Source organism: Catharus ustulatus, chromosome 6, assembly GCF_009819885.2.
Source record: "Catharus ustulatus isolate bCatUst1 chromosome 6, bCatUst1.pri.v2, whole genome shotgun sequence".
NCBI classification, from domain to species: Eukaryota; Metazoa; Chordata; class Aves; order Passeriformes; family Turdidae; genus Catharus; species Catharus ustulatus.
The window spans coordinates 22,770,494-22,797,461 of NC_046226.1; the positions used below are offsets into that span (position 1 = coordinate 22,770,494).

General features: G+C 45.6%; 1 protein-coding gene and 1 long non-coding RNA gene across 2 annotated transcripts in view; one reads left to right on the forward strand and one right to left on the reverse strand.

Moving 5' to 3' along the window:
* LOC116998362 overlaps positions 1–8,735 on the reverse strand; it is a 34,886-nt gene extending 26,151 nt beyond the window's left edge. Inside the window, exon 1 of the long non-coding RNA XR_004418366.1 lies at positions 8,430–8,735. This is a non-coding gene — a long non-coding RNA (uncharacterized LOC116998362). The remainder of the gene's footprint in view (positions 1–8,429) is intronic.
* Positions 8,736–16,094: 7,359 nt separating this feature from the next.
* IRF2BPL (interferon regulatory factor 2 binding protein like) lies at positions 16,095–19,662 on the forward strand. The gene has a single exon (XM_033063424.1). It carries the CDS (start codon positions 16,711–16,713, stop codon positions 18,922–18,924), a length of 2,214 nt encoding a protein of 737 aa, XP_032919315.1. The 5' UTR covers positions 16,095–16,710; the 3' UTR covers positions 18,925–19,662.
* The last annotated feature ends 7,306 nt before the right edge of the window (positions 19,663–26,968 follow it).

Below are 26,968 nucleotides of genomic sequence, written 5' to 3' on the forward strand. Positions count from 1 at the left end.
TTTTATGTTCATTGGTCCAGAGAAAGAGAAGGGGGGTCACAGGGAGTAGAGAAAACGTAAGAGAAAGCATGACTGTGCTGGTTAAGGCATCCATCTGACAGATAAAGCCTGAGATTCCCTTTCTGGCCTTCTTCTTAAATATTTCATATAAATAGTCACTAGATAAAATGCAGAAACAGATGCTTTGAATACTGTTCTCAGAGGTGCCTACTTTTTCCCATGCTCTATATAGGAAATCTAGACCCAGAACAAGAGGTTCTGAACTCCCCTCTAGGAATCCAGTACCTTTCACTTTGGCACTGTGGGGTTGAAGTTCTGTGTAACTAATTTTCATACAGGACCTGATCATCAGGCTATCACCTCAGAAGTCTATTTCAGAGGTTCACAGTCTCCATCATATTTCTCTTCCCAGGTATTTGGCACTGATGGGGTTTTTTTTGTATTCCTTCTTACAAGTGCTCTGTTATTCCTTTGGCTCTTATGGATAACTTTAAAATGAAAAGCTTCTTAAATCAGATCAAACTTTATCTTTGGCTAGGGTACATTTTTGTTTTGGCCTGTTACAGAATGCAGCCATTTTCCCATTACAGAAGTTTGACAATCCCTGTTTTCAGATAGCAAGCTAGATTGGAGTTGTTTTCCTAATCAAAAATATTTGTTACACAGTTTGGTGTTTTATGCATTTTCTCCTAACACTGCCTGGATTGGAATAAATACATACCCTTACAGATGAAGTTTTGGATTATATTTGGAGAAAAACTGACTTTGAAAATTAGGAAAATCAGAGAATCTTTCCCCCCTCCACCCATTCCCCACCCCCTTTTTTTTACTAGAACAGTCTGGTAAGCAATACAATTAGCTTTTTGGGGATTCCATTTCTGACCTAAACTTCTACACTTTTGCAGTGATTTACTTAAACCTGACTGGTTCAGCATTCTGAAAGGGAGCACTGGGAAGGGGTAAATGTGCAGTTCTTTATGACCAGGGGTGTCTCACTGGTGTGAAAAACATTTGGAAATGGGCTATGATGGTGACATGAGTTGCAGGACAGCAGTGAGGGCCAGAAGTGGCAGACTGATTTTCAAACACACTTACTTAAGAAATTAGGTTTTATTTCTGATGAATTGAGGATTGGGTTAAATTTTTTTAAAGTATTTGTAATTTGGATTGTGAATCAATAGCATTGAATTGTATATGTAGAGGTCAGCCTCTTTCAGGTCTCTAAATACCTTAACAGTCCTGCTTTTAACAGAGGAAAACCAGTGTGGCCTAGTGTTGTGAGTTACCCAGTTTGTTGGTTTAATCTGCTTTCTGGTGGGCAGCTGCATCAGTCTGGCATGCTTGTAGGCAAGAAAGGCTCTAGGTGACATTACTAAATGGGAACAGACAGCAAGACCAAATGTTTCTACTTACAAGGATGGATAGGAATTTCAATACAACACCAAAACTTTTGGACCTAGTTTTTTCAGGAAGCTTTGGCACAGAGTATTCAATGTCCTTCAGAATTACCATGCCTTGATAAAGCTGCCTCAATGTGTGTTGCCAGCCTTGAGCAGGGTTATTCTCTGGCCAGTGCTGTAAGGTGTTTCATCACACTCTTTGTTTGAATATTTCTAGTGGTGGAGACAGATGTTTCATTGAGTTGAAGAAAGTGAGCTTGGGCTGGTGGTTCAGGAAGCATTTTTGAGGTGATGAGGAGAGCTACTAACACAGGAAAAATTGTCTATAGAAGAGTTTTCTGTAGTGCCAGAACATTCTCTCTTTTGGCCAGGCCACGGCATCTCATCTGATCACTGGGCTTGCCAAGACACAGAGGAAAGAATTTGACTTCAGTGGTTCACAAATTACACAGGTGCCAGTATGTCCTTTCCAGACCCTGTTCTGGAAGCAACTCCTCCATCTCCAGTTACATATGAGCAGTCTAACATGTTTTATTACTTTCTCAAGCAGCAGCTTATTTCCCAGGTTCATTTGTATCATTTTCCTGGATTGAACCTGGTTCCAAACATAATAGGATGCTGGCTTTAGCCCCATTCAGCATTCAGCTTGAGAAGAAATTATAGGCATGGGCAGTGGAAGAGGACAGGCTAGCGCCTTGTTTTGGTTACAAGATCTAGGCAAACAACTGAGTATCTTTTGAACATTTGTACAATAAAAAGTGTGATTAGGGAAAGGTAACTCACAATAAATGTGGTTCCAGAGGTCTGAAATCCTGTCAGAGGGAAGGGAGGAAGGGAGGAAGGAAGGAAAAAAGAGAGATATGTTTCCAGGTGCATTTCAAAGCCTCCATTGTCACACATGGATGGTGAAACTCTAATTAGAGATTAAAAGATATCTGGGGTCAGGAATAAATGGCACCCAGAATATTTTTGTTTTCCACTGTATACAGGGATGCAAGAGAAGCATTATTTACAGCCGTACCAGGTAGACAGAGTTTTATGTTTCATCCCAAAATATAAAAACAAATCATAATCTGAAGAAACATAGCCATTCTGGGGGAAGAGACAGTAGCTGTTTCACTGCACAAGAGATTAACACTATAAAACAGGACAGACACCAAAACCCTCTCCTTATCCTGCATAAAAACAACAGTTTAAGAACACAATATAGTTAACTAGCTTTGCATTTTAGAGATATACTAAATTCAATACTTCCAGATTTGTGGGAAATGTCCTGGGAACATTAAGAAGATCACATGTCCAATTGGTAATTTTATTTCTCATTTGAAGGGTTGCATATCCAATAGCATGGGCACAAGTTTATGATGTAGTGATGAATTTTAACAAGCCCTTCTGGATTCCAAGTTTGCCTTGGTATTTTATCAAAGGGCTCAGCAGAGTGAATGCTATTTAGCTGTGAACCATAATAGTAGCAAATGAAGAAGATAGTGAAGATTTATATAGCTTTATATTTAATATGGGGAGTTTCTAGAAGGAGTCCGTAAGTAGGGACTGTTGCCCAGGCTCCAAGCTTTGGCCAAACAGTTCTTGGCAGGCTTTAGAGAGGGTGGTGAAAATGCAGCTTTAAGCCATCCTTACATCATCCTAGGGCTGTCTCCTTGCCAGTGTGGTCCCTTGTGTAAACTGTAACACCAGCAGAGCTACTGAATTTTGCAGGGGTTACCACTGTACCCAAGAAATTACTCTGGTAGCTGGGAATCCATGAGAAATAGGCTTTGCCCAGCCATTTCTAAACTGTATGCCTTTCACAAGGATTCAGGAAAGGAAGAGCCATTGCAGTCTCTGCAGTGGCTGCAAACCAGCTGAGGCTTTGCACTGGCTGATGCGCAAGTAGCTGGCTGAGCTGCCTCACAGACTCCATTGCAGTGATAATGTGGTGAAAAAATAGCTTTCAGTGTCTGGAGGATCTGGCCCGTATGCCTGTGTGTGCATATGCAGATGCATGTGATGTCAGTGAATGTCCCCTGCTCCCTGCAAAGGTCACTTTGTCTGAGATTTTTCATTTGCTTCAGAATAAAGCAGCCCCGAGAATGTAATGAAGGAAATGAGGTCTGAAATTTGTTTCCTAACATCCATGAATTGCAGCACCGAGCGAGGGGGAAAGCCTTCAAATCCCTCTCTGCCCTCTTGGATAGAATTCTGTTTGTAGCTCTGTAATAATCAGCAGACATCAGTGTCTGCTACAACTGAGTATTTTTGGTATCTAATTGGCACTTAGACACTAATGTGATAGGAGCTTTAGAAATAGCTAAAGCAGATAAATATTGCTTCTTTTCCTGTGTGTACGTCTGTATCGTCTGTGTGAAGCTGTGTATTAATGTGAAAAATTCCCTGTTGATTTTAATGGAATGCATCTCTCTGTAGAGAATTTGCTTCTTTCAAATCTGCAGTAATGTATAGAAGAGATAATTTTTTTGTGTGTGCTGTGAATATCTAGAACAAATTCCCGAAGTATTATTTGTGCAGAAACTGTGAATGCTCCCAGCTTGCAAATGAAGTCAAACCCTTGTTAATGTTTACAGTAAAACAGCTGTTCTCAGCATTTCTTCCTGAGCCTCAGCTACTTTAGCTCTACCATACTCAGCCTTACATCATAGCAGCTGCAATAATAAGAGACTGAAAGCGGTCAGAAGCAGCCAGTCCTGCTAAACCACACCTTTGTTTAAAAGAGATTTTGGATTGTAAAATGTCTCAATTGCTAAATTTTTCAGCCTGACTGGACTCCATGCATGGGCTGGGTCTTCAAAGACCTAGCTCACCAAAAGCACATAGGCACTGCAGAGTAAAGCAGAACACAGGCTCTTTATACATTTTCCTGGGAAACTTTCTGTAGATCCACACTGGGAAATGTTCCAAGGCTTCACAGAACTAAAGATAACAGTAATAAAAAATTGGACTGGAGCACACTGACTTTTAAATGAAATAGCTGAGCCTAGTACAATTGCATGGCAAAGCCTTTATAATTTGTGCAGCAAGACTTTACTAATTTACACAAATAAAAGTAAGATCACTAGAGATTACTGAATTTTAACAATTAGCAGGCATGTAAACAAACAACATTCTAGGAAAAGAGAAAAAGCTTCAGCATGCAGGTTACTTTCAAGACTAAAATTTCTTTGTAAATATTTATGATTGCTTAAATAATAAATGCTACAGGATATGTTTCATAAAAATAATTAGGTGTTAGCAGAATGCAAAATAGAGCCATTGCCCTGCTCAGTCTTCTTTTCAGAAAAGAGAGGGCATAATTTTTGTGCTAAGTATATAGTGTTTGGTCTATTGACTTTCTGCAGTGTCTACATTGTAGAAATACATGAATAATCATAGGAATTTAAGAACATTTTAACATTAGATGTCTATGTGTGATTTACTGAAACCTTTTCTGCTGAGTAGCAGAAATAGGTGGTTTTTAGCAGGTAAGAGAAAAGGTGTTTATTGTTGCTTTATTGCATTACATAGGAATTGGATAAAATATGTAATTTTTATTTTACTGACAATAAAAATTTGAAAATCAAAGTAAGTACATAGGATTTATACAGTTGAAAAAATTCCAAATAAATTTATAGGTCCAAGGGGTTATATTAACAGCATTTTCACAGTTAAAATTGAGTGTGAACATGACAAATACCACCTGTGACACCAACAGCAACCTTTGCCAGTCTTGTGATTCACAGGGTGATGTCACAGACTGTCAGATGATGTCACTGATGTCCTAAATTATGGCAATGGATTGGGAGAGAGGGACTGTCACAGTCAGACTGCTTACTGAGTTTACCAGATTCCACAGCATGTTGCCATCAAAAAGACATAGTAAGAAATCTCAAATGTACTTTACAATACAAGAAAGACAAGAAGAAGCAAAAGAGACCACACAGAAGAATTTGTAGCTTTTATTGCTACTTGATACAGATACTTTTTTAGGGACTGTAGATTCCATTGGTACATTGTAAAGACAGTGTAAAGTGGAAATTAGTGTGTCAAAATTGTAATAAATTGGACCATAGTTTCAGTAATGAATCATAATAATGGTGAATTACTTGCCTTGAAATAATTCTTTGAGATTCTTACAATTTCAGGTTGTAGTTGTATGAGGTATTGACCAGCAAAATAAAATACATACCCTTTCTTGAAGAGTATAGAGGCTAAATGTACAAGGACTATGAAAGGTAATAACATGAGATGTAATATCCAAGCAAATTATTTAAAGTAACCATAGGCACAAATGGTACTCCACACTTTTATCACAAAATCCTGTACTGTCTGGGGAAGAACTAAAGAACACCAGCCTCCAAAAAAGCTATTTTATGTACCTTCAAACATCTATATTATATATACATCTATAATATGTACATATATATATTTTGTATACGTAATTCACTGCCGAGTACTTTTAAAATATGCACATATCAATGACATAAACATTTTGTAACTACACACCCGAGCTAAATATTACTGAGCTGTGTGCATTTTTCTTTGAGTTTCACTGGTGCATTCAAAGCATGATTAGTTTGTTTCTTTTGGCATAAATTGTCACCTGAACCCCTGAATAAAAATATTGCTTCTACTCTGTCAGATAGAGAGAATATATTCTGACTCTTGCTCTAGGTACAAATGTGTCTGTCACATTTGAAAAGGCAACAGTTAAATACACGTTTCTGCTGTCAGAAATGCAGCTGTTAAACCCTAAATAATATCTATAGGATTAAGATCCAAGTACTTTACAAGAAATCTATATGCAATTACCTTTCCACATTTCCTCCCTATCCCCTATCATAGACTATGGAAGATAATTTAAGAAGAGCTTTAGCATGGATGCTTATCTCATTATCTCCATTTTCAGGTAAATGGAGCAAGCAACTTCACTCCAGCAGATTAGTAGCAAAACAGTACACATTCCTCTATGCTAAATGAATGAAAAAAACAGGATTGAGCCAGAATGGGAGCAGAAGGAGAGAGATGGGAGGGTTTTTTAAAGGAGTTTTCTGAATAATCAGGAAATCCAGTGAGATAAACAGAATGTGGCGAGAACAAGCCAGAATTATCAAATTACTATGACAACCATAGGCAAGAACCCAGAGAGAGTCAGGTAAAGATATTACCGTTAACTTAACTTTTTTTTTTTTAATAATAATCCCAAGAAATCCAGAAGGAATATTTTCTTTGGCCTAGCTCATTGTGGTGCAAAGGCTTGTAAAATACAGCCTTGTTTGTAATTTTGAAACTGCTTTGTAAATGTATCCAAGTAGCTTTTATCTGGATTTGAACATGCTGATTGTTTTAACCATCAGGATTTGATGTCAGATACAAAACTTAGAATCACATATGCTTTAATTTGCTTGAAAATTTAAGCTACAAGAGAATTCAGAAAAGGTAGAGGGGGTGTGTGGGTATGTGTGTACACACACACTGAAAGTGTGTATTTCTCTGTTACTCCTTAAAAATTGTCTCTTACATATTTTTCAAATGACTACTTTCTTCATTCAAATCTTTGATTAACACATTCACAATCAAAAAGCTTTAAAACTGAAGGTGGTAAAAAAAATTAAGTAAAACCAAAGTGGAGTGAAAATCAAATAAGTAAGACTGGCGGTGTTTATTTTAAAAAGTTACAGGTTAACCAGAAACTGGTTAACCAGATTATCTGTTGAATATGGCTTGAAATTCTGTTTTAATGTTTAATTTCATATAAGACTGTTCAGATATATTGGAAATATACAAGTATACAGTTCAGAAAGGCAGAGACCCATGTTTAGAGAAGGGAGAATGTGTTCACATGGGGGGTGATTGGCTTTTTTCCCCACGTTTAAACCAAGCTCTCAGGCTGTTAACAAAATTCCCCCAGTGCTTTGTCTTTCCTGTTTTTGTGGCACTATCTGAACATATACTGCATTTTACATGTTTCTGTAAACATAGATGCATGCCCATATTGATCTTTTTAAATGCTGCCCTGAAGTTTGCTGCATGGTCAGGGAGAGAGTGATGCACTCCATTGTTCCCTGCTATGATGTCATGCTCAGACTTCGCCTTGGTTAAACAGAATTCAGTTTACTGGACTGCAGCAAAATGTCTTTAGGGGAGATAAATCTATTGCTGTAGCAGAGATGGAAAGAAATAATGTGGGGGAAAAAAAAGACAACGTAGGGAAATGAATATAAATTCTGACTAAAATATTTGCTGCTCCTCTACACCTTTACAGAAGTAGATATGCACACTCATCTATACACACACTCAAACTGTGCATAGCTCAGGGGTGTGTTTATTTTAATCTTGAGAACTAGGACAAGCTGAGATTCACTCTCAGGACTTGCATCATCACTAAGATTGCTCTTAAACATGCAGTCTTATATCACTCTTTTATGTTCATTCTTTTCACTCACACTAATCACACACGTGGAGTGACATAATGGGTCTAATCCTGCTAGCTGTCCACTGATGTTAATGAGAGCTAAAGATATCAGGCATGCTACAACATCCAGTGGTAGATTAACTCATTTCCACATCATCTGAAAACTCTGTGTAGGAATAGTGAGGGAAAGAAAGAGGATAGCCTTTCAATTATGTTGGGAGATCCTGAGCTAGAAGAGAAATCTGAAGGGACTGAGTTGGGAGAAGGTGGTCTTTCCTTCTCACTTCCTCCCTCCTTCCCACCCTCTTGGCCTTCAAAAGAGCCCAACCAACCAACCAAACAAAAAACCCTGGGGCTAGTCCTTCCCGATTAGGGCCAGTTGGCAGGTATGTGTTAATCTTGTTCCCAGCACTTCGGAGGAGCCACGCACAGAGGCTCACCCTGTCTTTTCAAATCAGCACTTCCTGTCGTTCAAGAGTTAACCTTCCCTAGAACATTTATTTCACCATCTCAGAGAGAAAAAAAAAACAACACACACACACACGCACACACACACAGAGGAAAAAAAACAACCCAACAACAAAAAAATACCACCAAAACCCAAAAACCCCCCAAACCCAAACCTGCAGAGCTGAGAGGCTGCAGATCACAAGGCCATTCTGATAGCCTCCTGTCCCCATGGCAACAGCAACGGCATTTATCAGTTCCTTATGAGAGCAGGCACAGCAAATCTGCATTGCACATGGCAGCCTTCCAGCCTTTCAAATGAAAGAGCACTTTGAACTGCTGCCAAGTGTGGAAGGAGCAGAGCTGTCAGGACTGCTTAATGCTGGCAGTTTGTACTTGGGAGCCTTTCAGTTCCCAGAATCCTTCAGCATGGCAGCCTGCCAGGTACTTAGCGGAAGCTAAAAACTAACCCCCAGACCATTCACTGCAGTGCACTCAAAATTTTCCACATGTACCATGTCACAAGTGCAGACTGTACAATGAAAGCAAACGCCTTCTGCTTGGGATTCTAATTTTATTAATAATCCAGGAAAAAGCAATCAGAGATTAACTGGCTGACAGCACTACGGTATAGCCACTGTTTATAACTCAGGGTGTGTATGTCAAATGTGTATTTCATCCCTTAGAAACAGAATTAGCTCAGACAACAGGGGGTGCACAGCCCTAAATCTACATGCAGTACCTGAATGTGGGGAGATTGGTGTTAGCAGAAGGGAGAGGGTAGTTATTTACAGTGGGGTATTTTTTAGCAGTCATTATCAAATGCATAGCAGTGAGATGTGACACAGAAAAATAAGACAGTGTTACTGGCTGGCAACTATTTTTTGCCCTTACCCTCTGCATTTTGATGACATTGTGACAATCTTGGAAACTGACTGATGAGCATAGCAGAGATACATGGCTCTTGGTGGGTTTCCTTTCAGTGGAGAGTTTTCATTGAACTTTTTATTGTTTTGCATTACCCAAAGCACAAGGGCTTCTATTGGCAGAGGAAACAAATTGGCACCGTTCTGCTTTTTTTTTTTTTTTTTTTTTTTTTTTTTAATCTGCACTGAGATCAAGGGCAAGGGCTTCATTTTCCAGCACTAGTCATAAGCCTTTAGCACAAATAGAATGAAAATTGTCTGTCGCTCAGGCAGTTGGACAGGGTTCAGGAAAACTATGTCTGGCACTAATTCCAAAGGGAGGAAGGTTTGGTTCAATCCAGCGTCATTAATTTCAGTAAACTGTTTTCACTAGTTTATATCCCACTGTTCAAGAGCTGTTTATTATCTTTTACTAACTAATGTATTTTGAAGAACAGAGTAAAGAAAAATACCTGATATTACGTACATACATATATACTCTCACATGTATGTATACACATAAATGCATATGGTATGTGAGGATGTATTCTCAATTGTTTTTACTTTTCTGTTTTTCTAGACAATTGCTTGTTCCTTACCTTGCCTTCCCATTATAAAACACATTTATAATGCCGAATATAAAATAGTAAAAATAGCCCAGAAGCAAAAGAGAGAGAGAGATGAAAAATCCCTGGAGCAAGGACAATCTTCACAAATTTGTGAATTTCACCAAAAAAAACAAAAAAGGGAAAAAAATTAAAAAAGGAAATGTAGAGTCTCTTTTTCAGCTTGCAGCTATCTTTGGCTGCTGCTTGAAGATTTGACTTAATTCACCCAGGCAGTAGTGTCTAAAAGTAATACACCAAGACAGTTAATTTTGGCACTTAGTCTCCCTTAGGAATTTTACCAACAGTCTTTGAAAAGAAAGTAAATTATCTTTTTTTTCCTCTTGGTTTCTCATCATAGCTCATCTTGATATGTGCTAATAAAAGAAACTGCCCCCACCCCCCTTCAATTCTCACCATTATCCTCTGTCCATATCATCCTTCTTTCAATAACAATATTAATCAGCATTTGTAACATGGTCTTGGAGAAAAAGTGGGTTTTGTCTTTTCAGATGGCCTAGTTAGAAAGGAAAAGGAGGTTATGTGAGTGAAATAACTTAAGATAGTGTCAGGGTATCTTTTTCTTTTTCTTTTTCTTTCTCTTTTTCATTTTCTCTTCCCCCCTTTCCCACCTCCCTCATTTTTTTGGAAAACACAGTAAAGTTTTGTTCAGTTCTCAAGTGTTATTAATCACTGGTGGAGGCCAAAAGCAGGGATATTTTTCTTGGCAGCACGTTTTGATAAACAATCTGTGTATGGGGTGAAGGGAGGGAGGAGCCTGTCTTGCTGGTAACTAAGCTAATGTTTGGCAGATTCTTAACTGTCACGAAAGTGCAAGTGGCTCTCAGTGGGAATAGCCTTAAAAAATGTACCGATTCAGTTGATTCATTGTTGTTGATTGTTTACTACGTCCACAGGATGTAAGATGAAAACAGTCCAGGAAAAAGTAAAAATAACAACAGCGGAGGCCCCAGCTCTGCATATCCCAGCCTGAAACACTCTGCCCAGTCGCTAGTCCCTCGCAGAATGAGCAGAATTAATTATAGGTGTCTTATTTTGCACTGTGAGATTTGGCAAAGGTTAATGTGTGGAAATCTAGGCTCCCAGGCAGGTTTTCAAACCTTAAAGACAGCTGTAGAAAAATCAGGTGGGGTGGGTGTCAAAGAGGAACCCCTCAGTGCTTCCCAGGGCAGAAGCGAGGGGCTGTGGCGGGGGACTTGGAGAGCAGCGGTGGCTGCGGGCAGGGCAGGGCAGGGCAGGGCAGGGTAGGGCAGGGCAGGGCAAGGCAGGGCAGGGCAGGGCAAGGCAGGGCAGGGCAAGGCAGGGCAGGATCGGGCAGGGCAGGGCAAGGCAGGGCAGGGCAGGGCAGGGCAAGACAGGGCCGGGCAGGGCAGGGCAGGGTCGGGCAGGGCAGGGCAGGGCAGGGCAAGGCAGGGCAGGATCGGGCAGGGCAGGGTCGGGCAGGGCAGGGCAGGGCAGGGCAGGGCAGGGCGGGGCAAGGCAGGGCGGGGCCAGGCAGGGCAGGGCCAGGCAGGGTTGGGCAGGGCAGGGCAAGGCAAGGCAGGGCAGGGCAGGGCAGGGCAGGGAAAGGCAAGACAGGGCAGGGCAAGGCAGGGCCAGGCCAGGCCGGGCAGGGCAGGGCAGCTCCCGCCCTGCTGTGCCCTCGGCTCCGCGCTCCAGCACCAGCGTGGAAATGGGACCGGGAAAAGCAGAGGAAAGGAGACGCAATGTCTGCTAAGCAATGTGTGTTAAGAAGAGTTCTTAGGTGGGAACGCAATGAACTCTATATGTCAGCAAGGCTCACTACCTGAAAAATGGTAGGAAAAAACCAGAATTATAATGAGATGAGAACTGAAACAATAAACAGAAACATGTAACTACTCCTATTCTTTGTAACTGAGTGTTTTGACACTTCCTGGCAGCTTCTAGCAGAAGACAATGTTGTTTAACTTTTAATTTGACAAAATTATGCAACTTCTTCCTGAAGTGTTTGTGTTTTGATTTGCTGAACACACTCTCTTTACCACCAAGTGCTCTGTTCACTGCTAATCTCTGCATTGTTTTGAAGCCAGTCATTTGATTATGATGGATTTTATTTGCTATTCTGAGGTAAATCCATGTAAATTACACTTTCTGGAGTGTGCTATCCTTCTCGTTCTTGCATTTTTTCCCGGCTGTAGCTACTGTTTCGATCAGTAAAGAAAGAACCATTTCTGTAGGCGAGTGTCTGCAGAAGAGCCAGCTGCTGTGTCGGCTGCAATGATCAGTGCCAAAACTTTGTAGACCGAGCAAGAAAGAGTTAAACATATTCCCAGGCTGTGAGCATTCAGAGCCAGACCAGACTGTTCATTCCCAAGCTGCTGAGATCATGGGCTCCTAATTATTATCGCTTGCAAACTTTGGGGCTGTCCTATAGTCTGCATAATTAACACTGGACTGCTGATCGATAATCCACAGTACTCCTCTTTCATCCAGATCAACAGTAGCCCCCGTGTTTTGGGAGCTCATGTCTGGAAGTGGCATGGAGCAGTGCCTGGGGTGCAGCCAGGCCACCTGGGTTTTGTCACTTCGTCCTTCATGGTGTGTTGCATCCTCTGCTTTCTGTACCTGCTGGTGGTACTAGGAAAGGTAGCGGCCAGCTCCCGCACACTGTATTTTGTATGATCATTTTGATTCTTTCATTTAAATCAATGCTTCACCTGCTTAATTTTATTGTTACACAGACCCATATGTGCATGTGTGTACTTTCAAATAAAGATGCTCATAGGAATAAAGGGAAAGGGATTATGAGATGGCAGTATTTATCCTAGGACTGAAAGGAGAGAATTAGTAGATTTCACTTCTGATTGTGAAAATTATAGTCCTTGTCCCTTGGGACTACTGGCAGGTCATAAACTTTGGGCAATCCCTGCAGAATCCCTGATGCTGCATCCACAGTGCTGACTTGTGTTCCTGCACAAAAAGCAGTAGCTGGGTAGCAATTGTTCACAGCCGCAGCTCCATTCCTCCCTGCACTCCCCTTCATCTCACTAAACAATCTACTGTTTGGGAGATTCTTACGCTATTTTTTGTTTGCTCGCTTCTTTCTTTCAGTTAGCCAGATTAGACACCTGAATGGACTCATTGTTTGGGCTTCCTCTTTGCCTTCTCCAAAAGTAATATTAATTCCTGGATTATTTCAGAGCTAAATAAACATCAAGCGTGTTTAGTATAAATCCATCAAGACCGCTCTGGATTGCTCCTGTCCCATCACTCACATGGCAGAAAAAGGCAGAAGGTGAGCAGGAAAGCTTGCTGCTAGCCTCGCAAGGACAGACAGCGCTGCCATAGATGGGAAGCTTGTTACATTGCCACTGTTCAATCTATTTTTCCCTACCCAGATTAGATTGATACTGACAAGTCGTTCCCTGTGAAGGTGCCACAGCGTGGCATTTATTTGCATTTACATTGCAGTTCTCTTCATCAATCAGCTTTGCAGAGATCACTGCTGCTGCTGGCCATATTGTTGCTATGCTGACACTTCATTCTTAAGTGCTGCTTGCGTAATGGTACAGTACGTGCCCACGACCAAAGTTTAAATCAAAGTTTAATCATTATGGAAAGACAAACATATTTCCGCAACTGTGTATCCTGCAAGTAAGAGTAAAGGCAGTTTGGTCGGGTCACAGATGCTAATCTCTCTATTTTTCTATTCACAAACTATATAGGGAGTTGACAGCACCTGTAAATGGTTTTCTGAGGCTAGATTATATCTAAGGTGATTATTATTTACACCCACTATAAAGACCGCTCTTGTGAGCCAAGAAGTCTGTTCCTGTGAGGTGAGTTTACCAAAAAAGGGCTTTCTTGAAGGAGGATTCAGTAGAGTGAGGATCCAGGGTGAGGGGTAGTTCAAGCACATGGAATGCCTTGTCATGTGTTGGATTTGTGTAACCCGGGGACTGAAATACAGTCAGGATATGCTGCAGTTCTGCATTCCCAGACATGCGGGATGAAGGGAAAGCTTTAGCTCTCTCAACCCGTGTTTTTTAAGCAGAGGCTGACCTTTTACCACAGCCCAGTTCTGCTCCTCATATGAAGATCATCATGCGGGAGTAAAAGGATAGGAAAGGATCTAACATTCCAGTATGAATCAGAGGGAACACATGCTTGTTTAGTCAAGTAAAAACATATTAATGTAGAAATCCTGCAGCCATCACTAAATCACTGTGGCTGGAAGCAAAGACTTTTACTTTGACCAGCTTTCATCTGCCATACCTCTGTGAAGCTTCTGTAATGTCCGCAGTTTATGTGTGAAATTTCTAAGTGTGAAATTCACTCCCCTTCAGCGCATCTTCTTCAGCCAGTTTGCACACAGGCAATTCACATAATTCAAATACTTTTCTATCTCTACTTACTGCTTCTACCAGCTTCCCCTGAAAAAGTCACTTTGTCACAATTTGTTTTCTAATTGTATTTTATCTTGTCCTACCATTTCTTTAACTTCAACGTGTGCATTTCATTTAGCCTTCCCTATAAAATAATTCCACACATATATAATAAAACTCATTTGGCAGCTGTATAGATTAGGACCAGACACATATAAAATGCTTTAGACAACTGAAATTGGAAATGACGCTTATTGGTGATATGAAATGAAATATTTAAAGGAAGGTGGTTTTTGTCATGTCAGTTCCAAAACGTTATTAATAGAATAGAAGGTATCTTTCCTCGTCGGTGCTGCATGGCTGCTGAACGTGCCGGAGTAAGGGAGCCGTGGCACCTCGCCATAGAAATACTAAGTCTTTTTAAAGCACAGAGGGAAACCTGCAACGGACGGGGGGTTCGGCGTTTCTAGCAACAAAGGAATCAGGAAGAGGTATTGAAAGAAAGAAATCCATCCAACACAGCCCAGCTGGGAGATGTTCCTCGTTCGCCGAGCGTGCGGGCGCTTCCCCCCCGGCCCCCGCCCTCCCGCGCTGCGCGCTGTCTCCGCGGGCACCGTGCGCCCGGCTGCGCGCCAGTGACGCGATGCCGGTGGCCGCCCGCAGCGCAGCGCGCCGGGTCCCGGCCGAACCGCGTCCCCGCAGTGACAGTTTATTATCCTTTGGACGCAGGCAGCGATGTCGGTGTTTGCAAAAACAGCCGCCGACTGCAACGAGAGCAAAAGCGGGTTCTGCAGAGCCCCTCCTGGCCAGTACGGGCACCGGCGTGGCCGCGGGGCCGGGCGGGGAGCGGGCAACTTCGGGGATCGCGGGCGGGAGGAGGCAAGCTTTGGGGGGTTTTATTTTGTTTTCCTCCCAGTAAAATGAATTCTCGGCTTATTTGCATGAACCGAGGTTATTTTGAGTAATTTGCCTGTTAACAGTGTTATGCAAATGTTAGCTAGCTGTTTAAAGGGGGAAATAGAAGAAAGGGAAAAAAAAAAAAAAGCCGTGTGTTCTCACAACGCCGGGGAAATCCTATGTCCCTTTGCATTAGCGAGATGAGATCACAGCGATTACTCACCTGCCTGGCCTCTCCTACACCCTTGAGCAATGCACAGCACTATCTTTCCCAGCCCAGCCTTAAACACTTGGCAAACATGGCTGGTTTAAACAAATCAAAAGTGGAAGACCTTCTGATGCAGTCACAGGCTTACAAAAACTGTGTCATTCTGTCACTGAGATCACTGAAAGAGAAACACGAAATCGGATATTAAGGCGGGATCCCCCATTTGCCTCAGCAGCCGGAGCGCACGGGAATCCCACCGACAGTCGCGGTGGCAGAAAGCCGCGCAGCCGTCACGGAAGCAAAGCGGGGCGAACCGCGGGTTTACAAAATCCCGAAAGCGAGACATCTGAACTTAGAAAGCGCAGTCAGGAAAAAAAACAAAACAAAAAAACAAAACAAACCCCCTCCCCCCCAAAAAAAAACCCCAAACCAAAAAACAACACCAACCAACCAAAAAAAAAGAAAAAACCACCACCACCACAACGACGACGACTGTGCATGCGCGCCCTGGCCGCGGTGCCGCGGCGGGGGGCCGGCAGCGCGGCCGGGAAGGAGGGTGAGGGCGCGATCTGGCGTTCAAGTTTCCAAACATAGCCGGCAGCGCAGGCTGCCCGCGCCCCGCCGCGCTCCAGCTGCGGCCGCGCCGGGGAGGGCACGGGCAGCGCGCCGGGCATGCGCGCCCCGCGCAACAAGTGGGCTCCGCGCCGGAGCCGGGGGGAGGGGAGCGGGGCGCGGGCGCTCGGCGGTGACGCGGGGCCCCGCCCGGGTGCAGCCGAGCCGGGAGCACGGCGCGGGGAAGGGGAGGGGCGTCGCGGCGCGGGGGGAGCGCGGCGCGGCGGAGGGGGCGCGCAGCCACACGCGGCGGCGCGCAGCACCCCGCGCTCGGACTGCGAGCAGCGGCGAGGATGTGAGTGAGGAGCAGGCGGCGCCGCTCGCCACGCTGCTGCCGCCGCCGCTGCTGCTGCTCCCGGACTGGCACAGCTCCGCCGGCGCTCAGGGAAGCCGCCGCTGCCGGGACCGAACAGCTCCGCGCGTGTGCCCCTGTCTTGCTTACGGCCGTGGATCAGCACGTACCGAACTGCAAGCTCACGAGGCAGCCGTGGCGGGTGGAAGGTGACCCCCCCCCCCCCCCCCATCTTCCTCCGTGCACCTCCGCCTCCTCCCGGAGGAGGAGCAGCAGCAAGCGGAGAGCTAGAGAGCGCAGGGAAACAGAAGCGGCTAGAAGGCGACCCCCACCCAGCAAACCCCCCGGAGGAGCAGTGGAAGCGATTCCCAGCCCACCAGGGCAGCAGCGGCTGCACCAGGTAGAAGCAGACATCTCCGGCAGCAGGAGCCAACTAAAAGCAGACGATCCCCCTTGCTGAAACGGGCAACAGGATCAGGTACGGAGAGCCACCGCCCCCCCCTTGCAGCCCGGGGGGGAAGACTGAGCCAGCCCCTACGCCGGCGGCAGCAGCTCCCCAGCCAGCAGCACCATGTCCGCCGCGCAGGTGTCCTCGTCGCGGAGGCAGTCATGCTACCTATGCGATCTGCCCCGCATGCCCTGGGCCATGATCTGGGACTTCACGGAGCCCGTCTGCCGGGGCTGCGTTAATTACGAGGGCGCCGACCGCATCGAGTTCGTGATCGAGACGGCCCGGCAGTTGAAGCGGGCTCACGGCTGCTTCCAGGACGGTCGCTCCCCGGGCCCCCCGCCGCCGGTCGGCGTGAAGACAGTGACGCTCTCCGCCAAAGAAGCGGCGGCGGCGGCGGCCCAGCAGCAGCTCAACCATGTGGATGCCACCTCCAAGGCGGCCTCGGCAGGGCTGACCCAGTCCAGCCTGGACCGCTACGGGCTCAGCGCCGCCGCGGCGGAGCAGCGCAGCCGCTTCGAGTACCCGCCGCCGCCAGGCAGCCTGGGCAGCAGCCATGGCGCCCGCCTGCCCAACGGGCTGGGGGGGCCCAATGGCTTCCCCAAGCCGCCTGAGGACGGGCCGCCGGAGCTGAACCGGCAGAGCCCCAACTCCTCCTCCTCCTCTTCCTCCTCCCGTCGCGGGGCGCACGGGGGGCTCGTGTCTGGTCTGCCCCCGGGGGCCGCCGGCGCTCAGATGAACGTGCCCCCCAACCTGCTGCCGCAGACGCTGCTGAACGGCCCCGCCGCCTCCGGCGTGGCGCTGCCTCCGCCGCACGGGGGCCTGAGCGGCCGCGGCGGCGGGGGTCCTGCCGCTCCCTCCGCCTCTTCCCAAGGGGGCACCTGCGGCGGCGGCGCTGGGGGTGGCGGCGGCTCGTCCTCCGAGGCCTGCGGCAAGCGGCCGGGCTCGGTGTCCAGCAGTGACCAAGAGCGGGAGCTGAAGGAGAAGCAGCGTAACGCGGAGGCGCTGGCCGAGCTCAGCGAGAGTTTGCGGAATCGGGCCGAGGAGTGGGCCAGCAAGCCCAAGATTGTGCGGGACACGCTGCTCACTCTGGCCGGCTGCACCCCTTACGAGGTGCGCTTCAAGAAGGATCACGCCCTACTGGGCCGCGTCTTTGCCTTCGACGCCGTCTCCAAGCCGGGCATGGACTATGAGCTGAAGCTCTTCATCGAGTACCCCAGCGGCTCCGGCACCGTCTTCTCCAGCGCCTCCGGTGTGGCCAAACAGATGTACCAGGACTGTATGAAGGACTTCGGCCGCGGCCTGTCCTCGGGCTTCAAGTACCTGGAGTACGAGAAGAAGCACGGCTCTGGCGACTGGCGGCTCCTGGGGGACCTGCTGCCCGAGTCTGTGCGCTTCTTCAAGGAGCTGGTGGGCGCCGACATGCTCCCGCAGCCCTACCTGGACGCCAGCTGCCCCATGCTGCCCACGGCGCTGGTGAGTCTCCCGCGGCCGGGGGCCGGGGCCGGCGGGGCGCAGGGCACGGCCGCCGCCTCTAGGGGACCTGGCGGCGGCGGCGGCGGCGGTGGCGGCGGGGCAATGCGCAAGAGGAAAGCGTCTCCAGAGCCCTCGGACTCGGCAGAGGGGGCTCTGAAGCTCAGCGACGAGCAGCAGCGGCAGCAGTGGATGGCCAGCCAGAGCGAAGCGCTCAAGCTCACCATGTCGGCCGGGGGCTTCGGGGCGGTGCACGGCGGGGGCCCCCCGCCGCCGCCACCCCTCGGGCCTCACTCCAACCGGACCACGCCACCCGAGTCCGCCCCCCAGAACGGACAGTCCCCCATGGCCGCGCTCATGTCGGTGGCCGACACACTGGGCAATGCCCACTCGCCCAAGGACGGCAGCTCGGTGCACTCCACCACGTCCACCCGCAGAAACAGCAGCAGCCCCGTGTCGCCGGCCTCTGTGCCGGGCCAGCGCCGCCTGGCCTCCCGCAACGGGGACATGAACCTGCAAGTGGCCCCTCCTCCCCCCAGCACCCACCCCGCCATGGACCAAGTGCACCCCCAAAACATTCCGGACTCCCCCATGGCCAACAGCGGGCCCCTGTGCTGCACCATTTGCCACGAACGCTTGGAGGACACCCACTTTGTTCAGTGCCCCTCTGTGCCCAGCCACAAGTTCTGCTTCCCCTGTTCCAGAGAGAGCATCAAGGCCCAAGGGGCTACTGGCGAAGTCTACTGCCCCAGTGGAGAGAAATGCCCCCTAGTCGGTTCCAATGTGCCTTGGGCATTTATGCAGGGCGAGATCGCGACCATTTTAGCTGGGGACGTTAAAGTGAAAAAGGAGAGAGACCCTTGAGTAAGAAATCCAATCCCTTCAGACTCCTGAAGATGTAGAATTGTGAATATAACAAACTGCAAAAGTTAGTCTTATGTATAGACATTATTTTCGTCGTATGTTTCTATATTTTGAAACAAAGGTATGTACTCTTCTTCATTTGAAGGATAGAGCTGGTTTTTGTTAAACAGAATATAATATTGTTTGGTTACTACATAATACCTGTTCTCATTTCTTTGGCAGTGTGTTGGCTAGGTACAAAGTTAATAGCCCTTAGCGATTACCTGCTGCTGGTGTGTATTTTTGTAAATGTATGCACTTCTCTGAAAGAAGAAGAAAAACACAAAAGACAAAAAAAAATTTGCCAAGGCCAGTGTTGATGCCTAAAAAATTGCTACAAAAATGGTGACAGCTTATGTTTTACAAGCCCTGAGTGTTAGTCTTTCACTTTTTTTTTTTTTTTTTCGTTTTTGTTTTTTCGTTGAAAAACGGTGGGGGTGGCTGTGGGGGGAGGGTATTTTTTGTTGCAAGTTTGTAAGGAAAATGTTTCAGTTTGTTTCTATTGATCTGAACGTTTTTAATCTTCATGTGTTTTTTGTTTTTGCTTTTATTGATGCACGGATGCTTTTGAACAGTAGAGCAAAATGCTGTACATGAGAAACATGCTCTGTTTGTCCTTTATACATTTCTGTAGTTAACAGAACACTGTAATGTGCCTTGGAGCTTAGTAAATTGTAATAAATTCAATTGATATTAATACTTCTTGAGTAGCAAGTTTTATTTTTCTCTAAGCTTAGGCAGTATGCCCAAGCCATGTTGCCTTTTTCAAGGTCTCCATTATACCAAGAGTCTGCAGTTCATTGTGATAATTGTGGCACTTGTATGCACATTTTCACTTATATGTAGTAAGATGATGATGTTGATGGTGTTATCAAACTTACTTAAATCTTGGCACTGTGCCTATTTACATTTCACCTTTAAAGTTGCAGTAACGGTTGCTGACTAAGCATTTTCTATTTACTGTTCCTGCATCTCATTTCCTCCTCCCTTCTCCTCCCCCCCACCAGCTCTCCAGCTGCAAGCTGTTTGCAATACAGGACGTGTACATTGCCTGCCCAATTTAACAAGGCTTGAGATTTAAAATGAAGTCTTTTTTTTTCACAAAAAAGCCCCAGCATCACGTGGTTAATAATTTTAGTTGATTTTTAAGAGTGGTTTTCAAAGTTTGACATTAGCCACAAATTCATGGTAAGGCAGGACTGTAGCTGAACAGAGCACAAAAAAGGGTAGCAAGAAATAACAGCTTCTACAGTTGGTGTTGCAGCTGGTGAGTTGCTACCCCATTTAGGCACTGGCTTTTCATAACTTGAATGATGAACAGTTCAGGGGCTTTATTGTGTTTGTAGGCAAGGAAGCTTCCTTTAAACACTGAAGTGAACGCTTTCTTTTTGGCAATGATTATATGTGATTCTTTGTATAATTATCTATGCTGTGTGACATTGGCATTTTCTGGAGATAGGGGAGCAGTGTAATACCTGTTAAGTGATCAACAGGCAAAGTAAATACACAGGCCTCATGCTAGCTAGAAAATGCAAACAAACCTAATGTGAACTTTGTCCTTTCCAGTGAGGCAAATGGAGGAAAGAAAGGAAAACCTGAAACAAAACCAGCAACACTGCAGAAATTCTTTGCAGTTTGACGAGCAGAACACAGAGCTGCTCCAAATGCAACAGTATCATAGGTTATGAGCTCTTAGTTTTACTGTATAGTAAGGATCCCCCCCGCCAAAGCCCCATAGTTTTATAAAGGGAAGTCTGAATGGTATTTGGTATCTGCTTGGTCTTAATACATACTTGGTTTGTATTGCTGATGGGAAGGATGGAAGGATGGTAGAAGCCTTGAGACTATATGCTTAGTGTGCCTACAGATCTTTGCAGTCTTGTATAGATACACACTCTGGCTGTTTAATGTGTGCGGGAAGGGGGTGGGGTTTGTTATGTTTTGAGATTTAGTATTTGGCATCACTATATCTGTGATTTCAGACAATGATTTTGTGTGTATATATATGTATTTATTTTTCTTCTGCCAAGTGATATATCGGTGCTTAAAAGTCTCCAAACATACTGTTCTTATGTAATAGATCGAAGAAGTAATGCAGAAAAAAGAATGTTTTGAGTTAATTGTTAGAGTCAACCTTTATGATTTAACTGTTGGATACAACTTACATGTTTTTTAGAGTATGGATTTGTACTGATCCTATTTTCAATTATTTATAAGCATGCAATTCTCACACAGTAGTTTATTTTTAAATTGTGAGATAGGGGGACTAACATTGTAAGCTCATGACTGGCAGAAAAAAAAATTGTATACATGGTTAAAATTCAAGTTTAAACTTAAAAACAGGTAATATTCATTTGTGAGTGCAACTGCCATTAAAAGAGAAGAACTACTGGCTATTCAACATTTAATTATATCACAGAAGCATGAATACCCTGATTTATATAAACAGAACCACTCCTGTAATCTTGAAATCATTAATCAGTAGTTATAGCTAGAAAGAGACCCATTTGGTGGATTTTTAAAATTTCAGATAGTTTTTGAAAAGCTTTTGTTTTTTGAAATGTAAGCCCACTTATGAGATTAATCAGTTTGATTTTTAGCAGGCAAAGGAAAGGTAAGGTGCAGTAGACATAGGTGGAAAATAAGCTTGAAGTGAATTGCAATACTGCAGTTAATTAAAGTTAACCATAGCTACGGGGTGTTTGTTGTATGGAGGTTTTTTCTAACCATGTGACCTTTTCTTTTACTCTGGCTCATTAAGCAGCCAGTCTGGGCATATTAGCCAGCATTTCTTTGAACCCACTCCATAGGTTTTTATCTTTCTGAAGATGTCCACAGCTGACAAACAAGCTGTAACCTTTTTTTGAGGAGGAAAAGGAGCTGCCGAGTGAGTCTCATGTACAGAGATTCAGCTGCTTTCTGTATTTCACAGTAATGCTCCCATCCCCCACACTTGCCAGTTATTTAAGGTACAGCCCAATGTTTGCTTGAATAAATGGTGTAAGTTAATTTATTTGTCCAGGTGGTCACTTATTGTGCTTTCATTCCTTCTTTTAATGGGGAAGTATTTAAATGGTTTATTTTCCCAGCGAGGGTTGTTGTGTTTTGCTTTTTTGGTTTTTTGGGGTTTTTTTCCCAGTTAGATTATTCTTGACATTTCTTTTAATAGCCTTGTAGCCTATTTTCTTAGAAATGGGTTAGAACATGTGTGTCACTGGATGTTTGTTTTTAAGCATTGGCAGCTGTGTGTGAGTTGGAGATAGATATGTTTGTGCAGTGAAGAGCTGCTATGTCCATTTGGGGAAAATACTACACAGTTCCAACAGGAGCTCGAGTTTACCAATGGTAACTGGTGTAATTTAATACAAACCTTGTTATCTTTCTTATTTGCTTAGCAATGTTGTGCATATGAGCATGCTCACCTCCCCAAACTAGTTAGGACTAACATTGTTTTGAAACTGCAATCTCTTCAAATAGGCTGGCTGCCAGCACAGCTTTGCAGGGCTGCGGCAGTCGCTGGAAAAAGGGTTGTCTGCTTCTTTATGTGTCTTGTGAGCTGAGATTTTCTTCCCCTCAAGGGAAAGGGCTTTGTCTTCAGAGCTCTCAGGTTCCCAGTTTACTATGCAGTAGTTGCCTTGCAGCTTTCCTTCTTCCTAGGTCTTGCCATTTTTCTTTTTTTTTTTCAGTATGCAGTCATTGTCCATTCATTGTAGGATGGATCGCATTGTGCATTAGCAGCCTCTTTCTCTGCCAAAGTGACACATCCTGTAGATCTGCAGCAGAGTACTGAACTGTCACTGTAGTGCTGACTCTTGTAAGGCTATTCTTGAAGCAGAGCAGCTTGCCCCTTGGCGTTCAGCCATCAGAATCCATTACAGCACGCATTTTCTACCCAAAACATAGCTCTGTCCTTATAGAGTTGTCCTTACAACTATCCCCCAGAAAACGCAGCGGGCATGGTTATACCTTTCTGTATAGAAACATGCACTGCTGGGTTTATCTTCAGAGTGTCTGAAAGCCATGTAACCAAGCTTTTGCTGTTTCAGCCCCTGCCTTAAAATCTCTAATGCAGTTTTGGGAAGTGGAATGTCTCTGCTGACAGTGTGGTGTGAAAAGAACAGCATACAAGGTCTTTTCCCAGATGTATGTCTTAAAAGAAGAATTAGGCATGTGTGCACTGACTGAGGCTACCACAGGGCTCCTCTGATGAGCCAGACAAACATCTCTGTCTCCACGTGTTTGCCACAGGGTAGCCCAGCCCCATGCTGCCACCCCTGACTGGAAGGCTCTGCAGGAATCCAGTTCTTCCTGGGAATGGACTTGCCTAACTACATGAGAAGAAACATGGGAGATTACATGTCATTTCAGGTTTCTGACAGCAAACCCACTCTCTTTCAGCCACTCAGGGAACTGTAGGGCGAACAGCAGAAGGGAGCAGTTAGACATGTGAATGGGAGGGGGAGGATGCTCACCAGAAGTCTGTCTGGCCAGTACAGTCTGTGACTGGTTGGACTGGCTGAGCTACTTGGGGCTAGATAGGTTCAAGATTCCAAAGTCTGACTGCAATGAACCATGCTGGTGTAAGTCTGCGTTGCCGAAGGTGGACGCAGCTACCCTGAAGTGTCCTCTCTCCCCCTCACAACCCTGCCTATTGCCGTGTTGAGGCTGCATTCTCCTCGCTGCTGTGCCTTGCCTTCCCGAAGCGTCCTTGTAAGGTTTTTTTGGAGGCGGTGGGTGCAGGGGTGGAGGTGAGGAAGGTCAAGCTTCTTAGGTTTCAGCTGATTTGGCATCCGCTCACAGCCCTCCTCGCCCTCCCCCCTCTCCGTAGCCCTGCTCGGCCATATGCACTCGCTGCTGCTTTTATGACCCTTTGCAAAGAAACCTATAAGACGTGAACTGCTGCCAATATCAATTTATTTTCAGGAAAACGCCCCCTTCCTACACGATCATTTTTAACAGCGAAAAGACTCTGGTTTTCTGTCGTCCCCAAAGACCCTATAATGGAGAGCCGCGTCTGTCTCTCTGGCTGGCACTGCTCTCCCGGCAGTACTGGGTGTGCCAGGCCACCCGTTCGCTCAAGTCTGCATCATGGAAGCCGAGCCTGGCAACTCCACCGCAGCGCGGAGCGGCTTGGCACTGCTGCGGCATGGCAGCTTAGGCAGGGACTGAACCGAACTGAATCAAACCGGGCTGGGCTGGGGAGGGTCGCCAGGGCATGCAGTTGCCGCTGGGTTGGGCCGACCTAGACAGCCATGTGATTGCCTGCCTGTCCGCCTGCCCTCCTGCCTGCCCGCCTCTGCGCAGGGGTTGGGAATGGGGACATGAAACATGTCTGTGCAGCTTCAAGGAGCCGAGCAGAATTCCCCACTGTCATCATCCTCCTCCCCTCCCTCCCTGCAGGCTGCCAGAGGGGAGGGCTGATTACAGCTCCGCTATTGTTCAAGTAACCTACAAATGGATTTGCATGGAGGCAGGTTGGGAGGGGCAGAGGGTGGGATTTATTAGCAGCAGCTAAATTCGTCGGGATTACTATTAGACTGAGAGCTTCTCAATGGGAATGATCCCTGGGTGAGCGATGGGGTGGAGGGGAGGGACTGGAAAGCTCCTTTTCTGCAAGTAGGTGAAGGGGTGGCTGACTCCAGCCGAGTAGGAGAGGCAGGCAGGGTGCAGCTGGCTGGGGACGGCGCTTCACCTCGGTTTAAACTGTAACCCTCTATTCCAAGCACGCAGCTCCTGGCAGCGCCGCTCATACCAAAGCCTTGACTCAGGGTTATCTGCATGCTGGGTAATAAGCAGCGTCACCAGAGGAATGTGCAGAGAAAGCAGCCATGCTGCTGCAAGCCTCCGCTCGCTCCTCAGGCAAACCACTGATTTAGCAGCCTGCTTCTGTTTCTGGGCTGCCAAACTGGCGAGGCGTAGGGGGCTTCTCCGGGGGGGACAGCCCCGAGTCGGTGTGAAGCCAAAACAGCATTTTGTCCTTCCTTAAGCAAGTGCTTTTTATGTAAAGGTGCCTGGGACTTTGCTAACCATACTTGAGAGCTGTGCCTAGGAAAGCGTGAAGCTACTCCTCAAGTTACGGCATTAGTTTATCCATTTTCTAGATGGGCAATCTTAAGTGTTTGAGCCAGGGTCACACAGCAAATGCCTATCGGAACAAGGGAGACGATGGCCATTGGTTGCTGCCTCAAATGCTAGTCTCCCTTCCTCTGGAATAAAAGCATGGTATTGCAACAACTGTGCAGCTGAACTGCAAAGCACTTGTGTGACACAGGTGTTTGGGAACAACAGCGTTCAGTGCCAGGCCAGTTGCCTGTGGTGTGCATGCGTCCTTCACTCTGATAGCTCCAAGGCTGGAGGCTGTTGCTGCTCTGTTCTTGCTGATGCAACATACAGAGGGCTGGGGTGAAGGAGAGTGCATACCTGTGTGTCAGAGGTAGGAGCTCCCCTTTGGCTATGATGGAAAGCACACCCCGTCCAAATCAAAGACGGGACAGGGTTGCTATGAATTGCTGTATTCCGGATTATCTAAGGCAATCTTACTCTTCACTGCACACATGGCAACAAGAGACAAGATCATAGTGTAGCTCAGGTTTTCATTTGAACATGTCCAGACTGGCACATTGTTGGAGTAAGGACAACACACTTTTGTAGGTTTGATGTATGTAAGAGCTAGGGGCAAAATTAGGGAGGGAGTGGGAAGCCTGAATATCTGGTCTGCTACTGGAAAATATAGGCCACTGACTTGTAGGTGTTGGAAGTTTATTTGATCTAACTTGATATGCTAGACATTTTCTCTTAGAACTCTCTCAGTGTCTATTACTGATTTCTGTAAAATAAAAAGACTTAGGATAAAACATTTGAGATTAAAACAACTGAAAGAGCTCTTCCTGCAGCAAAATTTTGGAGTATTTTTTATTACTTGCTCAAGTATTGTTGATATTCTTGACTCCCGGTTACATGTAAAGATAATTTCTTCCTGAAGAATTCAGACTGCTTTGATAAGAAGGGTCAGTTGGCACATTTATGGTATCCCATCTCCTGCAATGAAAGATTATGCTGTGTATCTTATCAAAAAGATGCAGCCTTTCAAGAGCTATACCTTGCTAAGTGTATATACTCATTTTTGACAAACATTTACTGTGGTTTTGAGTGGTTTTCTGACTAACCCCCAGTTCTTCACCCTCCCTTCAGCAGTTACTTTTCTGTTTATCCAACTGTACTCATTCAGCTGTGCTCACTGCACCATTTCTGCTGGAGGGGAGGCAGCAAGAGGTGCAGGCATCAAGGACAGTATCAGTTGTGTGATCTGTGGATATCTAGTAACGTTGTACTAACAAGGACCCATGGCCTAAGATAGATTCATTAGTCAGCAGCCTTGATAGAAAGTCTAGTGGCTTATGTGACACTTAAATATCAGGGAGCAGTGCAGAAATTCTCATGCTCTTTTGTACCTGTCTTTCCTTATGCTAGAACCGATGACAGCATTTCTTGAGAACTATGCTGCACATGCTTGATACAAAGAGGAGCTCCTTTCAGGTTTTTGCGTGATTAGTTGCAGGTCTCTGCACAGATCTTCCGTGTTCTGATGGCTGGATTTTTACAGTACATATTTTGCAAGTTACAGCTTGAAGCTTCCTCCTTGCAGAAGGTTCTGTCATTTGAAGGAACCCCACCCTGCTCTCCCTTGAAGATGTGCAATCCTAGGCTGTGTTTGAGCATGCCTGGGGAGGCAGGTGCAGCCTGGCTGGATCCTCAACATTGCCTGCAAATAAACACTGTTTAAACAAATTGCACTAAAAAGAACACTCAAGATTCAGGTAATAATCAGGACAAGTTTTATTCTGTAGTCTCCATTCTGTGCTTTTCCCATCCCCTCTCCCTCTGAGTTATAACCCAGAATATATGACACGATCAGATTGCTATGGAAATAATTTACAACATAAACTATATAACAATAAAAGTTCTTAAGAGCGCCTTTGTTGAGCACAATGTTGAAAACAATAAC